This window comes from Chiloscyllium punctatum, chromosome 9, assembly GCF_047496795.1.
Source record: "Chiloscyllium punctatum isolate Juve2018m chromosome 9, sChiPun1.3, whole genome shotgun sequence".
Taxonomy (NCBI): domain Eukaryota; kingdom Metazoa; phylum Chordata; class Chondrichthyes; order Orectolobiformes; family Hemiscylliidae; genus Chiloscyllium; species Chiloscyllium punctatum.
In genome coordinates, this window is record NC_092747.1 from 18,260,213 (window position 1) to 18,275,649 (window position 15,437).

General features: G+C 42.1%; 1 protein-coding gene across 4 annotated transcripts in view; it reads right to left on the reverse strand.

The window, feature by feature from the left end:
* plcxd1 (phosphatidylinositol specific phospholipase C X domain containing 1) overlaps positions 1-15,437 on the reverse strand; it is a 29,296-nt gene that overhangs the window by 3,621 nt on the left and 10,238 nt on the right. For 3 of the 4 annotated variants that reach the window (XM_072576940.1, XM_072576941.1, XM_072576942.1), the window contains 6 exons: positions 14,227-14,320; positions 11,823-11,952; positions 8,169-8,302; positions 2,619-2,747; positions 2,182-2,343; positions 1,428-1,608 (listed from right to left, as the gene is read on the reverse strand). In XM_072576940.1, the coding sequence (XP_072433041.1) occupies positions 1,428-1,608; positions 2,182-2,343; positions 2,619-2,747; positions 8,169-8,302; positions 11,823-11,952; positions 14,227-14,250 (760 nt within the window). In that variant the 5' untranslated portion in view covers positions 14,251-14,320. The remainder of the gene's footprint in view (positions 1-1,427; positions 1,609-2,181; positions 2,344-2,618; positions 2,748-8,168; positions 8,303-11,822; positions 11,953-14,226; positions 14,321-15,437) is intronic. The other variant, XM_072576943.1, reaches the window with a different exon arrangement.

Here is a 15,437-nt window from a genome sequence, read left to right on the forward strand (position 1 = left end):
ATCCTGGGACAGGCTAAACAAAGACATGCACAGGAATTAATGGAGGCCTGGCATTCAAACCAGAACTCCATTAACAAACATCCATTTGGACCCCATTTACCAACCTCTCAGAAACAGAACTGGAAGTGATATCACCCACAACAAACAAAGACACATAAATGGCAAGTGGGACAGAACAGCAGTGCTTCACCAGAGGCTGACTGATGATGTTTCCTAGCATGGTGACGGACTGTTGGAGAACAAATCTACCAGCTCGGTGAGCAAACTTACAGCCTGATTGTAGGAAATCTTGGATAGCAAGCCTGGAATTTCCAGGGATCTTTGATTCTCAGCCCTCATAATTTGTTTTGCTGTTGCAGCGTGCAAAGAAGACTGGTAGCTGAGGACTTCATCACATCGTTCACTCATTCTGCTTTGGGAAAGATTGACAAATCAAACACCTCCAGATATTCATAGTTATTTATGGCACTGTAGGAGACCATTCAGTAAAGAGGGGGTGGTGGTGTCCTAGTAATGGCAGTGGATTGGCACAACAGCTGAGGCCTGGGTGCAAATCCCACTGTGGTAAATGGTGGAACTTGAATTCAATAATATCTGAAATAGAAAAGCTGGTCTAATAGTAATCATGTAACCATTGCCAATTATTGTAAAAACCCAAACACATTCACTAATTGCTCTTTAGCAGAAGGAAATTAATCTTCCATTCTTTTGACTTGCATGTGACTCCAGACCCACAGCAATGTGGTTGACTCTTAACTGCCTTCTGGGCAATTAGGAATGGGCAATAAATGCTGACCTCGCCAGCAATAGCCAAATCCCAGCTCTCCATAGAGTAGCCCAGTCAGTCCCATACCCCCACTCTATTGCTGTAACCTTGCAAATTTCAGAAGCCCATTGAATTTCATTATAAAATCATTGATCATCTCTACTTCCATCACTCAGAAACAGTTTTAAGTCATTACCACTTGCTGCATTAAAGTTTCTCTCGACCCCCTCATCAGTTGCGTAAGACATTAAACCACTGTTCCTTACTCCTTGAAATGGGATCTGTTTTTCCTTGTCTACCTCATTGCAAATCTGTTATTCTCTTGTACACCGAGATCAAAATTAAACTCAATCACTTTTGCTGTACGGGGAACAAGCCTAGTTCAATGTGGTAGCTAAAATTCCCCCATCAGTGGTATCATTGTGATTAATCTACTCTGTGTCCTATCAAAAATTCTCACATCTTCCTAAAATGTGGTGGCCAGAGCTGTATGCCATATTTTAGTCGTGGTCTAACCAGACATTTATAAAGGTTCCATTCTTTTCAACGAATGGGCAAGATTTCCAGAAACTATTTCTAGTCACGTGGGATTTCATAAATGTGCACTGATGTGAGCACATTTGGAACACTCAATGTTTATTAAAAGATCATTTTTCTGTACCTGGTCGTCCAGCCTGTTTCTGATTTTCTAGATATTGGACTAGCAACTTAGGATCATATGTGTCTGCCCACCAATAAGGGATTCCAGGCCAAAGTTCCGGATATTGTTTTGCAATATTGTCATCATAGGAGATGATGACTTGGCAACCCAACTCCCAAAGTCTTCTGAGTGTTACTGGTTCCTGTAAAACAAAATGTACATTAGAGGTACATGCACTAATTGATTCACAAACTCATTTTCAGGCAATACTATTTAAATCCTTATCTGGAATGCACCTTCCTTGATGCGTATTTGGTCTCAGCTGTAGTGTGTAAACCTTCCTGTGTCCCTTTCCCATATTTTCCTTAAATCAAATTTTTGCAAAATTGATGCATATCAATTAAAATATGGTTTTGCCAGTTGTAGGACTTGGTCACACAGCTTAGAAACAGACCCTTTGGTCCAACTAGCCCGCTGACTATAATCCCAAACTAAACTAGTTCCACCTGCTTGCCCTTGGCCCATATCCCTCCAAACATTTCCTATTCATGTATTTTTCGAAATGTCTTTTGAACATTGTAACTGTAGCCACATCCACCACTTCCTCTGGAAGTTCATTCCACACATGAACCACTGTCTATAAACCATTGCCTCTTACATCTTCTTAAAATCTCATCTTAAAAATATGCCCCATACGTATTGAAATCCCCCACCCCCCACCTTGGGAAAAGACAGCTGCCATTCACCTTATCTATTGTTGTCTAATATTACTTACAGAAGAGGTTTTTGGATATATTTTGGACTCAAATAAGTTCTTTATTTCCTGAATTAACTCATGATGTTGTTGCTCATTCATCCCATCGAAGGATCTGCAGGCCAATATAACCACTTCCTTAGGATGAGCTTTTAACCAAAGTCCAAATTCCTTCAAAGCCTCCTTTAAAATACAAATTTTCAAAATATCTATTACGTCGAAAAGAAGAATGCAGTTGTCACAGTTAAAATCCATTTAACCTAAACACTGATTTATCACTCCTCAGAACCATAATGGTATTCTGCACTATAAGCACTTGAATTGTGTTTCCCAATATAAATAACTAAGAAAGAATATAGATAAACTGCAAACATCCAATGGCAGCATATAATCCAACAAATCATCTATATTTAAAATCAGATTTCCTGATATATTTCATTTTTTTTAGTCAGGCTTACCAGGACAGTTACAGTTGTAAAGATCCCATGTACAAAGTGTAAATGATCTGAAGTATCATTTGGTTTATGAGCAATCCTTAAGTCAAAGAACCGAATACCTGCTTCCAGTTGTTCAGTTATACTGGATTCCTAGCATAGGAAGAACAGGACTTTGGTTATTGCTCCTTTTCCACCAAGAAACAACATTAAAACCTTAGGTCTGTTGCTACATTTATAGCAATGACAACAATTAAGTACTTGCTTAGCCATAAAGCATTCTGAAAGGCTTTATACATATACAGTACAAAAACATTTTCTTTAAATATGAACTTAAGGCATAGTTTATAGGAATGGAACAGAACACTGTTTGAGGGAAATGCAGTGAGTCATTACAGCTAAAGGAAACATGAAATACAGAAGTGATGGGAGGTACTGCAAGTGAAACAGTTTTTTTCACAGATATTCCCATTGCGAATAAATTACCTCTCACGTCAACAGCGGTCAGCAACTCTAGACACATTCCTCTATTGCAGTCCAGGACCAGAAATCCTTCAATAGCCACTACTAAGACATTAGCTGAAAATGTGTTGCTGGAAAAGCGCAGCAGGTCAGGCAGCATCCAAGGAACAGGAGAATCGATGTTTAGGGCATAAGCCCTTCTTCAGGCTGATGCCCGAAACATCGATTCTCCTGTTCCTTGGATGCTGCCTGACCTGCTGCGCTTTTCCAGCAACACATTGTCAGCTCTGATCTCCAACATCTGCAGTCCTCACTTACTACTAGACATTAGCCCATCTCACACAAAAAAATGGAAGAAGAGACAAACCAAATAATCATAGAATCCCTACAGTGTGGAATCAGGCTATTCAGCCCATAAGTCCACACTGACCCTCCAAAAGCATCCCATCCAGAGCCATCACCTTACCCTATCCCTGTAACCCTGCATTTCCCATGGCTAATCCACCTAGCTTGCACATACCTGGACACTATGGGTAATTTAACATGGTCAATCCACCTAACCTGCACATCTTTGAACTGTGGGAGGAAACCAGAGCATAATCTAATAGGTCTGGCTCAATATCCAAGAATGAATCAAATCTGCTTATTCTCCTCTCTCTATCTCAGGGTGGTGAATGTAATCTTTAGCACTTCAACTGCTTAGATCGTCTAAGTTATCAAAGGATTTTGTAGTCTATATAGTTTAACATCACATTGCATAATTACACATAAAACCAGAACAGCATTTTGCCACTACATTATTTCATTAGGGTTCTCAAATCAAACCACTGTATGTCAACAATTAGTTCAATATGAAGTGCATATGCACATGAAGTACTGTTGTTCAGTGGTAAACTAGGGTACTTCTGTTCCTGACTTTACACCAACATTGATATGGTATGAGGGCCAGGAGGGGGAACCAAATAAAAACTGCATAAAGAATCAGACAGACAAAACTACAGATAACACCATAACGTTCGGAGGACATATTCAGAGATACAAAAAGTTTACAGATACAACATTACAAACATGAGAACTAACACATACACAAAGACATCTCAACAGATTACCTATTGTTATGCTATTTGAAAAAGTACAACCAGGAGCTCGTATTTGAATATATTATAAACAACACAGGCTCACTTATGCCTGAAAATGTAACAACCTGGAATTCAGGCGACCTTAGTAATCAGAGGTAAGGCCTCAGCTAGAGCACTATTATTTTGGGCACTACTATTGAAGAAGGATATCAAGATTTTGGAGAGTGCAGCAGACATTTACTAGAGTGATAAATAATGTCAGTGCAGCCTGGTTCAATTATCCTCACACTTCTGAACTTGGACTACACCTGCCATGTGTAATGACAGCAGATCTTTGATGTGAAACATTGCATTAAGAATATGGAAACCCAAATTAGCAATTCACAACTATTCTGTTCTATGTGCGTTGCATAAAATAGGATTGGTTTGTGTCACAACTATGATTTTTAAAAAACAAGGCTGTTCAGTGATATAGACACTGGCCAAACACCTCTCGAAACTGGGTGGAATGAAATTTTACCTGAAGTAAGTTGAGGCAATCTCGATTTGGGCACAAAGGGACCTTAATTTTAAATTAAACTAGTATTGACAGGGGCCATAGGGTGAAACATGTTGAAAATGAAACAAGAAGGTTCTTATCAATTGCAGCGAAGGCACATTATGAGACAATGCTATAGGAAGCTTTCAGTTACATCTATCCTGACTTTATCCTTTCTCCCTGTGCAAAGAGCGAGCTATTCTGGTAGGTTGGGCTCCACCTGAGGGTTTTAAACTGAATAGTAAAGGGGGCTTAGGTTCAGCTACATGATAAGATTATGGAAAAGGTTAGGAGGTAGTACTGACTAGAGGTTATTAAAATTTCCAGAACAAGCAATAGGATAGAGAGCATGGAAAGGGTGAGGAATCTAACTTCAGGCACAGCAGATAAGGGTACAACTATGAGAAGGGAGCAGTAAAGAAGGACTGAGGGAGTTGTAGTTAAATGCACTCAGTATTTGGAACAAGGTAAATGAGCTTGTAACACACATTGAAATTGGTAGGTACGATGTTGTGGGTATCACAGAGACGGCTGTAAGGAGATCAAGGCTCGGAACTAAATATCAAAGGATATGCATCGTATCGAAAGGAGAGAGATGGGAAGCGGAGGAGAGGTTACCGTGTTAGTAAAGAATGAAATTAAGTCGATAACAAGAAGTGATATAGAGTTAAAAGGCGTAAAATCTGTTTCGGTAGAGTTGAGGAACTGAAAAGGGTAAAAGATATTGATGGGAGTTATGTAAAAGTTTCCTAACAGTCATCAGGTTATGGGGCAGAAAATAAATCAGGAGATTGAAAGGACATGTAAGAAAGGCACCACTACAATAATCATGGGGGACTTCAACATACAGGTGGACTGAGAAAATCAGGTTGGTAGCGGATCTCAAGAAAAGGAATTTGTAGAATGTCTACAGGATAAATGTTTTGGAGCAGCTTGGTTGTAGAACTGGTGGACTGAGAAAATCAGGTTGGTAGCGGATCTCAAGAAAAGGAATTTGTAGAATGTCTACAGGATAAATGTTTTGGAGCAGCTTGGTTGGAGAACTGGTGGACTGAGAAAATCAGGTTGGTAGCGGATCTCAAGAAAAGGAATTTGTAGAATGTCTACAGGATAAATGTTTTGGAGCAGCTTGGTTGTAGAGCCCACTAGGGAACAAACAATTCTGAATTTGGTGATGTGTAATGAGGCGGATTTGATTAGGGAGCTTAAAGAATCCCTAGGAGACAGTGACCATAACATGATAGAATTCACCCTGCAGTTTGAGAAGGAGAAGCTGGAATCAGATGTAACAGTATTACAATTGAATATAAGGGACTACAAAGACATGAGGGAGGAGCTGACCAGAGTTGATTAGAAGGATGGCTTAGCAGGGAAGGCAGTGGAGCAGCAATGAGAGGAATTTCTGGGTAAATTTGGGAGGTACAGCAGAGATTCATCCCAAGGAAGAAGGAAGATACTAAGGGAAGGATGAGGCTGACAAGGGAAGTCAGGGACAGCATAAATGCAAAAGGAAAAGCATACAATCTGGTGAAGATTTTATATATATATATATATATAAAACAGAGGCAACACTGGACATTAAATCACTAGAAAATGAGGTTGAACAAGTATTAATGGAGAATAAAGAAATGGAAGGGGAACCAAATCAGTACTTTGCATCAGTTTTCATGTTGGAAGACACCAACCGCATACCAGAACTTCAAGAGAGTCAGGGGGCAAAGGTGAGTGTAGTGGCCATCACTAAGGAGAAGGTGCAGGGTAAACTGAAAGGCCTGAAGGTGGATAAACCACCTCGATCAGATGGACTATACTCCAGAGTTCTGAAAGAGAGAACAGAAGAGATTGTCGAGGCATTGGTGGTGATTTTTCAGGAATCACTTGAGTCAGGGAGGGTCCCAGAGGACTAGAAAATGGCTTATGTAACACCACTGTTTAAGAAGGGAAGGAGGCAGAGATAGGAAATTATCAGCCAGCTAATCTAACTTTGGGTCATTGTTAAGATTTTAGAGTCCATTTCTGGCTGAGATTGCGGAGTACTTCGACGTGCATGGTAATATAGGGCTGAGTCAGATAATGATGAGGAAGCAAGGAGGTTGCAGAGGGACTTGGATAGTGGGTAAAGAATTGATAGAGGGAATACAATTGGGAAAGCGTGAGGATATGCATTTTGGTAAGAAAAATAGAGACATAGACTATTTTCTAAATGAAGAAAGGCTTCAGAAATCTGAAGCACGAAAGGACTTAGGAGCCCTAATTCAGGGTGCCCTTAAGGTTAACATGCAGGTTCAGTTGGCAGGAAGGAAGGTAAATGCAATATTAATATTCATTTCAAGAAAGACAGAATACAGAGCAGAGATGTACTGTTGAGGCTGCATAAGGCTCTGGTCTGAACTTATTTGGAACGTTTGAGCAATTTTAGGCCCCATATCTAAGGAAGGATGTGCTGGTGTTGGAGGGGATCCAGAGGAGGGTTACAAAAATGATGCCGGAGGTGAAGGTCTTGTTCTATGAGGAGCAGTTGAGGATTCTGGGTCTGTACTCAGTGAAGTTTAGAACATTGAGAGTAGATCTCACTGAAACTTACAGAATACCGAGAGGCTTGGATACAGTGGATGTTTCCATTAGTCGGGGAGACTCGGCATAGCCTCAGAGTGAAGGGATGACCCTTTAGAATGAAGATGAGGAGGAATTTCTTCAGCCAGAGGGTAATTAATCTGGGCAAATCATTGCCACAGAAGGCCAAGTCGTTGAGAGTATTTAAGACAGAGACAGATAGCTTCTTGATTAGTAAGAGGATCAAGTGTTACAGGGAGAAGGCAGGGGAAAGGGGTTGAGAAGCATATCAGCCATGATCTGTAGGAACAGTCTCAATGGGCCAATACTGTTCCTATGTTTTATGGTATCTTGAATGCTTACATTAAAGCAAAATACTGTGGATGCCAAACAGCTGAAATAACAGAAAGAGCTGGAAAAACTCAGCAGACCTGTCAGCATCTGTGGAAAGAGAAACAAAGTTGACATTTCAAATCCAGTGTGGCCCTTCATCACAACTGAAAGGAGCTGGAAAATGATAGTTTTATGCTGTTAACAAAAGGGAAGGGGGTTAAGTGGAACAGCTGTAAGAACGTCCAAAGCAAAAGATAATTGGAGTGTTAATGGAAGTAAAAGAGAGATATGGATGCAAAATGTACACTAATGATAGATGTGAGTGGTGGAAAATAGATTAACTTTGATACTGCGTGAGTGTGTGTCTGTGTATATACGCGAGCACATGCAGGGCGTGGAAGATAGTGTTCATGCGTGGAAGTTATTGATCTCGGAGTCGAGTCCTGAAGGCTGTAAAATGCTTAAATGGAAAATGAGGTGCTGTACTTCAGATTTGCTTTGAGTTTTGTTGCAGCACTGCAGCAGGCCTTGAACTGAAATACAAGCAAAAACGTTGCAAATCAGGATGCAAAGTGGACTGATAAAGCAGTTTGCAAAGTTGGAGTTTACCTGTGTCCTACACCATCTATATATCTCTGGTCGAATTATACAGGGAATTACGTGATCCAAATAGTTTAAAATCTTATCTGAAGGTTTGATCGGAGAGTTTAAGTCTAAGCAATAGGTCATCGAGTCATGGCTTCCTAAAAGGAACAAAAGTAGTTCCACTGTTAAAATGTTGTACGATTACTTCAAGTGAATCAACCATACTCCTTGCTTACAATATTTACATTCTATACATGATAAATATAAAACAATGGGTAACATTCGCCTGGATTCCTCACTACACCTAATCCAAATGGCTGTCCATCAGCTGTGTGTCCCACTCACAGCCTTCCTTCCACTCTCAACCACTACTCCAAGTTCTTTGGAACTCTCAATGTAAACCATTTCTTTCACTTCCTCCATGACAAATTAAACCCAACTAGTTCCTTTTTCAAATATAGCTACATGACATTTTAAGCAGACATATGTGGCCAGCCATTCCTTCCACTGAACATCTAAGGAAACAGATGCACCCTTATACATGTAGCACTCTGCTGGAGTATCAGTTATTACAGTAGGATTTGAACACTGGAGTCCCTTGATTCTCATTTAATTTGATATAAAGTCATTCATATTACTGTTGTGATCCCAGCTGATGGACAAATCAGATCCTAGAGTAAAATCGAGCTTGGTAGACCATAAATTTTATTTTAGATTAGATTACTTACAGTGTGGAAACAGGCCCTTCGGCCCAACAAGTCCACACCGCTCCGCCGAAGCGTAACCCACCCATACCCCTACATCTACTTCTTACGTAACACTACGGGCAATTTACCATGGCCAATTCACCTGACCCTGCACATCTTTGGACTGTGGGAGGAAACCGGAGCACCCGGAGGAAACCCACGCAGACACGGGGAGAACGTGCAAACTCCACACAGTCAGTCGCCTGAGGCAGGATTTGAACCCGGGTCTCTGGCGCTGTGAGGCAGCAGTGCTAACCACTGTGCCACCGTGCCGCCCACAATTTTGGCAATTTAGGTACCATAGTGGTCAGCCACTGAACATATTCACAAGAGGCTGTTAATGTTCTTTTAACAAAATCTATTGCAGACAAGAGGGGAAAAAGCTATGCAAGAACTATCTGAGATGAATTTTGTCCTCAATGATACAGATATTCAAACCTTAGTGAAGGGTCATAAGCGTCTTACAACACAGAAACGGACCCTTCGATCCGACCAATCCATGCTGGACAAAATCCCAAACTAAACCTGTCCCACCTGCCTGCTCCAAACCCTTCAATCCAACTTGTCCACACCAACCATGTTCCCAAACCAAACTAGTTCCACTTGCCTGTGCTTGGCCCATATCCTTACTATCATTCCCTATTCATGAATTTATCCAAAATGTATTTTAAATGTTGTAACTGTACTTGCAACCACCAGTTCATTCCACACATGAACCACTCTGTGTAAATACACTGCCCCTCCTGTCCTTTTTAAAATTTTCCCATCTCACCTTAAAAATGTGCTCCCCCACCCGAGGGAAAAGACCCTTGCTATTGACCTTATCAATGCCTCTCATGATTTTATCAACCTCTTTTAAGGTCACCCCTCACCTCCTCTGCTACAGTAATAAAAAGGTCCCAGCCTATCCTTACAACTGAAACCCTCCAATCCCAGCAAAATCCTGGTAAATCTTTCCTGAACCCAATGCAATTTAATAATATCCTTCCTATAGCAGAGCAACCAGAACTGCACACAGTACTCCAGAAGAGGTCTCACCAATGTCCTGTACAACCTCAACATGACAAGCAAGCTCCTATACTCAAAGGAGTGAGCAGTGAAGGCAAGCATGCTAAATGCCTTCTGAACCACCCTGTATACCTATGATGCAAATTTCAAAGAACTATGCACCTGAACCTCTAGGTCTGTCTGTTCTACAAAATTAGCCACAGCCATAACACTAATTGTATAAGTCCTGCCCTTGTTTTCCCAAAATGCAATACCCTCGCATTTATCCAAATTCAACTCCATCTGCCATAAGACCATAAGACCATAAGACATAGGAGTGGAAGTAAGGCCATTCGGCCCATCGAGTCCACTCCGCCATTCAATCATGGCTGATGCGCATTTCAGCTCCACTTGCCAGCGTTCTCCCCGTAGCCCTTAATTCCTCTAGACAACAAGAACCTATCAATCTCGGCCTTGAAGACATTTAGCGTCCCGGCTTCCACTGCACTCCGTGGCAATGAATTCCACAGGCCCACCACTCTCTGGCTGAAGAAATGTCTCCGCATTTCCGTTCTGAAATGACCCCCTCTAATTCTAAGGCTGTGTCCACGGGTCCTAGTCTCCTCGCCTAACAGAAACAATTTTCTAGCATCCACCTTTTCAAAGCCATGTATTATTTTGTACGTCTCTATTAGATCTCCCTTTAATCTTCTAAACTCCAACGAATACAATCCCAGTATCCTCAGCCGTTCCTCATATGCTAGACCTGTCATTCCAGGGATCATCCGTGTGAATCTCCGCTGGACACGTTCCAGTGCCAGTATGTCCTTCCTGAGGTGTGGGGACCAAAACTGGACACAGTACTCCAAATGGGGCCTAACCAGAGCTTTATAAAGTCTTAGTAGTACATCTCTGCTTTTATATTCCAACCCTCTTGAGATGAGAGAACATTGCATTCGCTTTCTTAATCACAGACTCAACCTGCATGTTTACCTTTAGAGAATCCTCGACTAGCACTCCCAGATCCCTTTGTGCTTTGGCTTTATTAAGTTTCTCACCATTTAGAAAGTAGTCCATTCCTATATTCTTTTTGCCAAAGTGCAAGACCTCGCACTTGCTCACGTTAAATTCCATCAGCCATTTCCTGGACCACTCTCCCAACCTGTCTAGAACCTTCTGTAGCCTCCCCACTTCCTCAGTACTACCTGCCTGTCTACCTAACTTTGTATCATCGGCAGCCCTCGTCAGCCCATTGATCCAATTGATCAAGATCTCTTTGTAGTCTTAGAAAACCGTTCCGATATACCATAAATTTTGGTGTCATCCACAAACTTACTAACCATGCCTTCCACATTTTCATTCTTATCTCAGGAAAGATGTTATTGCTATGGAGGGAATGCAACCAAGGAATGCAGCAGACTTGTTCCCAGGATGGCAGGACTGTTCTTTGAAGAGAGCTTGGGCACACTTGGTCTATATTCTCTTAAGAGTTTCAAAGAATGAGAGGTGATTTCATTGAAAACAACAAAATACTTAAAAAGGGATAGAGAGGGCAGATGCAGGTCAAATGTTTCCTCTTGTTAGGGAGACTAGAACTTCCCTTTGTTTAAAATTTAAAAATAAAAGGTATGCCACTTAGGGTTTGAGATGAGGAGAATTGTTTTTCACTCAGAGGGGTGTGAACCTTTGGAGCTCTCCACAGAGCAGCCTCTGAAAGCTCAATGTTTTAGGTAACATTGATTAATGATTTTAGGTAACAACTGATAGATGTTTGATTACCGGTGGCATACAGATTTTGGGATGGGTTGAATAAAAGAAAGGGTTTGCTCAGCCATGATTATGTTAAATGTCTGGGCAGTCTCGATGGGCTGAATGGCCTCTTCCTGTTCTATTCCATTCTGATTGGCCACATAAGACAACGTTGGGATGAACCACTCATCATTACCTGGAATCGCCAGATTGCACAGTGACTCGTCCCATAGCTTTTCTGGTAAGTCTGACATCCAATGGGCAAACTGATTCTGAAGAAGACTTGAAAATGATATCTGTTCCTTTCTCCTTGAATCTGTTGTTTTCTACAGAATGTTGCAAAGGAGACAGTTATATGTGATGTTATTACCTCCGAGATTGAAGCATCAATTTTGTTCAAAATATGGAGCACATAGGCGATCGTCCCTAACCTGGCAAGTCACAAAATAAACGGTATCATCTGGAGGCTAGAGTCTGATCTCCATGCAAAAATAATTCCTCATTTTTTATAGGATATGGGCATCACTGATAAGACCAGCAACTGCTGACCATCCCAAGACGTCCTTGAACTGATTACCGTTTTAAGCTATTTCTGAGGGCAATTAAGTATCAACAACATTGTTGTGAGTCTGGAGTCAGGGCAGGTAAGTATAGTAGGTTTTCTTCCCTAAAAGACATTGGTGAGCCAGTCAAAGATCTACAGTAGTAAAATGATCACCATTAGACTAGCTTTTAATTCTAGCAATTTTTTCAGTGAGTTCTAAATTTCATCATTTGCCAGGTCCTTAGAACATTAGTCTGTGTCTCTAGCTTACTTAGTGCAGTGATATTACTACCACCTCCCAACTATGTAACGCCACCCTCAGATATCCTGGCGGATGACACAGGAGAGAAAATGGCTTTACTTCTTAATTTGCTACACATCTTTATGTCCATTTAACACCTACTTTCATTTCAGACTTTGGGAACCTTTTGCACTCATCAAACAGAAGGAAACTCATGGGGGAAGTTGGTGAGCAGAAACAGAACCATTAAAAGTTCCAGCATATGTTGTCAGAAACTCCCAATCACAGATGCAGAGTAAAGTTCCCACTACCCTCCACTTCCTGGACCTCTCTATCCCCATCAACGATGACCAATTCAACACGGCTATCTTCTACAAACCCACCAACTCCCACAGCTACTTGGACTACACCTCCACCCACCCTGCCTCCTGTAAAAATGCTATCCCTTATTCACAATTCTTCTGCCTCCGCCACATCTGCTCCCAGGAGGACCAGTTCCAGTACAGAGGGTGTCCTTCTTCAAAGATCGCAATTTCCCCTCCCACTTTCCACACCTTCACCCTCAAACCCCACCTTCCAAGCACAACAAGGACAGAAACCCCCGGTTCTCACCTTCCACTGCACCAATCTCCAGATACATCGCATCATCCTCTGACATTCCACTATTCCAGACCCCACCATGAGAGATATAATTCCCTCCCACCCATTTCTGCATTCCATAAAGACCATTCCCTCTACAACTCTTTTGTCAGGTCTATGACCCCACCAATCCATGCTCCCCTCCTGACACTGCAAGAATTGCAAAACCTGTACCCACATCTCCCCACAAAGCCCCAAAGGAGCCTTCCACATTCATCAGAGATTTACCTGCACTTACACACATGTCATTTACTATATTCGTTGCTCCCAATGCAGGCTCCTCTACACTAGGGAGACAGGACACCTACTTGCAGAATGCTTGAGAGAACATCTCCGAGACGCAACCACAAAGCAACCCCACCGCCCCATTGCCAAACACTTTAACTCCCCCTCCCACTCCACCAAGGACATGCAGGTCTCATCTTTTACCAAACCCTAACCACCTGACGCCTGGAGGAAGAACACCTCACCTTCCACTTTGGGACCCTCCAACCACACAGGATTAATGTGGATTTCAGTTTCCTCATTTTTCCCTCCCCCTACCTTATCCCAGATCCAACCTTCCAACTAAGCACTACCCTTATGACCTGTCCATCGTCCTTCCTACCTACCTGCTCCACCCTCCTCGCCAACCTATCACCATTAGCCCCACCTTCAGCTACCCATCCTCCTTCTCAGCTACCTTCCCCCCAGCCCCACACCACTAATATTTATCACTTTACCCTGTTGCTCACAAGCCTCATTCCTGATGAAGGCCTTATGCCCAAAATGTTGATTCTCCTGCTCCTCAGATGCTACCTAACTTGCTGTACTTTTCCAGCACCACACTCTCAACTCCTTCTTAAAGTTCCAACTATCTTACTGAACAACATGCCTCGGGACATTCATACCCAAAATACACTCTCTCTCCCGTACTTCTCACACATGCTGTGATCTCTGAATAAAACAGAGTCCCAAACTGAGGACAGTGTTTTTCCTTTGCTCTGAGCCCATGTTCATTAAGAATGACTCATCAAATTTTGCTTGAACAGGACATCCCAATCCAAATGCAGGAAGACCTGGATTTAAACCTAAGTTCACTGAAAACTGATCGGCCCCTGTACATCCTGAAACCTACAGTACTATCCAACAATGACCGAGTCCAGCCCATTTTAAAGAAGTAGAGTTAGCAAGTACCTTGGTTATAGATGTGTGCGCCATGCTGGGTGCAATTCATTGTCCAGTGAGTGTTTCCACTCAGTTTCCCCAATTGCAGCGGCTCAGAAGGTACCTGAAAACATAAGATGTAATGTCATGAGGTCATAATGATTTCAACAGCAGAATTATGCAAATCAAGCTATCACACCTTATAGTAATTTTAACTCCCTAATAATGAATGGGTTTGGGTCAAGCGCAAAGTTAACATTTCAAACCCAAATCCAATTCAGCTTGCACCCAACCGCTTCCAGTTTAATGGAAACAAGACATGGGCAAGTGGCCAATCCGCTATCAGGAAGTGAGTCAGGTATGAAATACATTTAAGGAGGTTGCAAGGCTCCATTTTAACATGCTTTCAATTTTTTAATGAATGCTGTCTGGGTTTCCCTGTCTTTGGAAATCCCAGAGGAATGAAGGACGTGAGGCAGGATGGGTCCATTAAGTAAAATGGTTTTACAGCGCTGCTTGTGGGCTAACAGGTACAGGAGAAAGTGAGGACTGCAGATGCTGGAGACCAGATATGGTGCTGGAAACGCGCAGCAGGCCAGGCAGCATCCGAGGAGCAGGAGAATCGACGTTTTGGGCATAAGCCCTTCTTCAGTAATGAGGCTAACAGGTACAGAAAGCTATCCAATGACACTCCCATCAATCTGGGAGAAAGTGAGAACTGCAAATGCTGGAGATCAGAGTCGAGAGTGTAGTGCTGGAAAAGCACAGTAGATCAGGCAGCATCCTAGAAGCAGGAGAATCGACATTTCGGGCATAGGGTTTATTCCTGAAATGTCGATTTTCCTGTTCCTCGGATGCTGCCTGACCTGCTGTGCTTTTCCAGCACTACATTCTCGACCCCCATCAATCTGTTTGATTTCCAACCTTACAATATCTCCAACCACTTGCGACCATATTCTTATCCTCCAAAAATGTTTTGCCTACTCAAACTATCCTCCCAAGCTCTGTTTTCCTCCCGCCACTCCAAACCAAACTGCTCCTCTAGCCCTTTCTTGCTTGAAAAGCAGCCACTCTGTCAATCTGGATGGCTGCAGCAAGGGAACAGTAGAGAAAAAAAAATTAAAATCCCCATATTTCCAGGTTTCCCCCACATACAATCTTGATCTAAGCACACAGCTCAGTAAACATAAGGACCCTGGTTTTCCATTACGATCTTCATTAGTATAGATCCAGTATTTCTC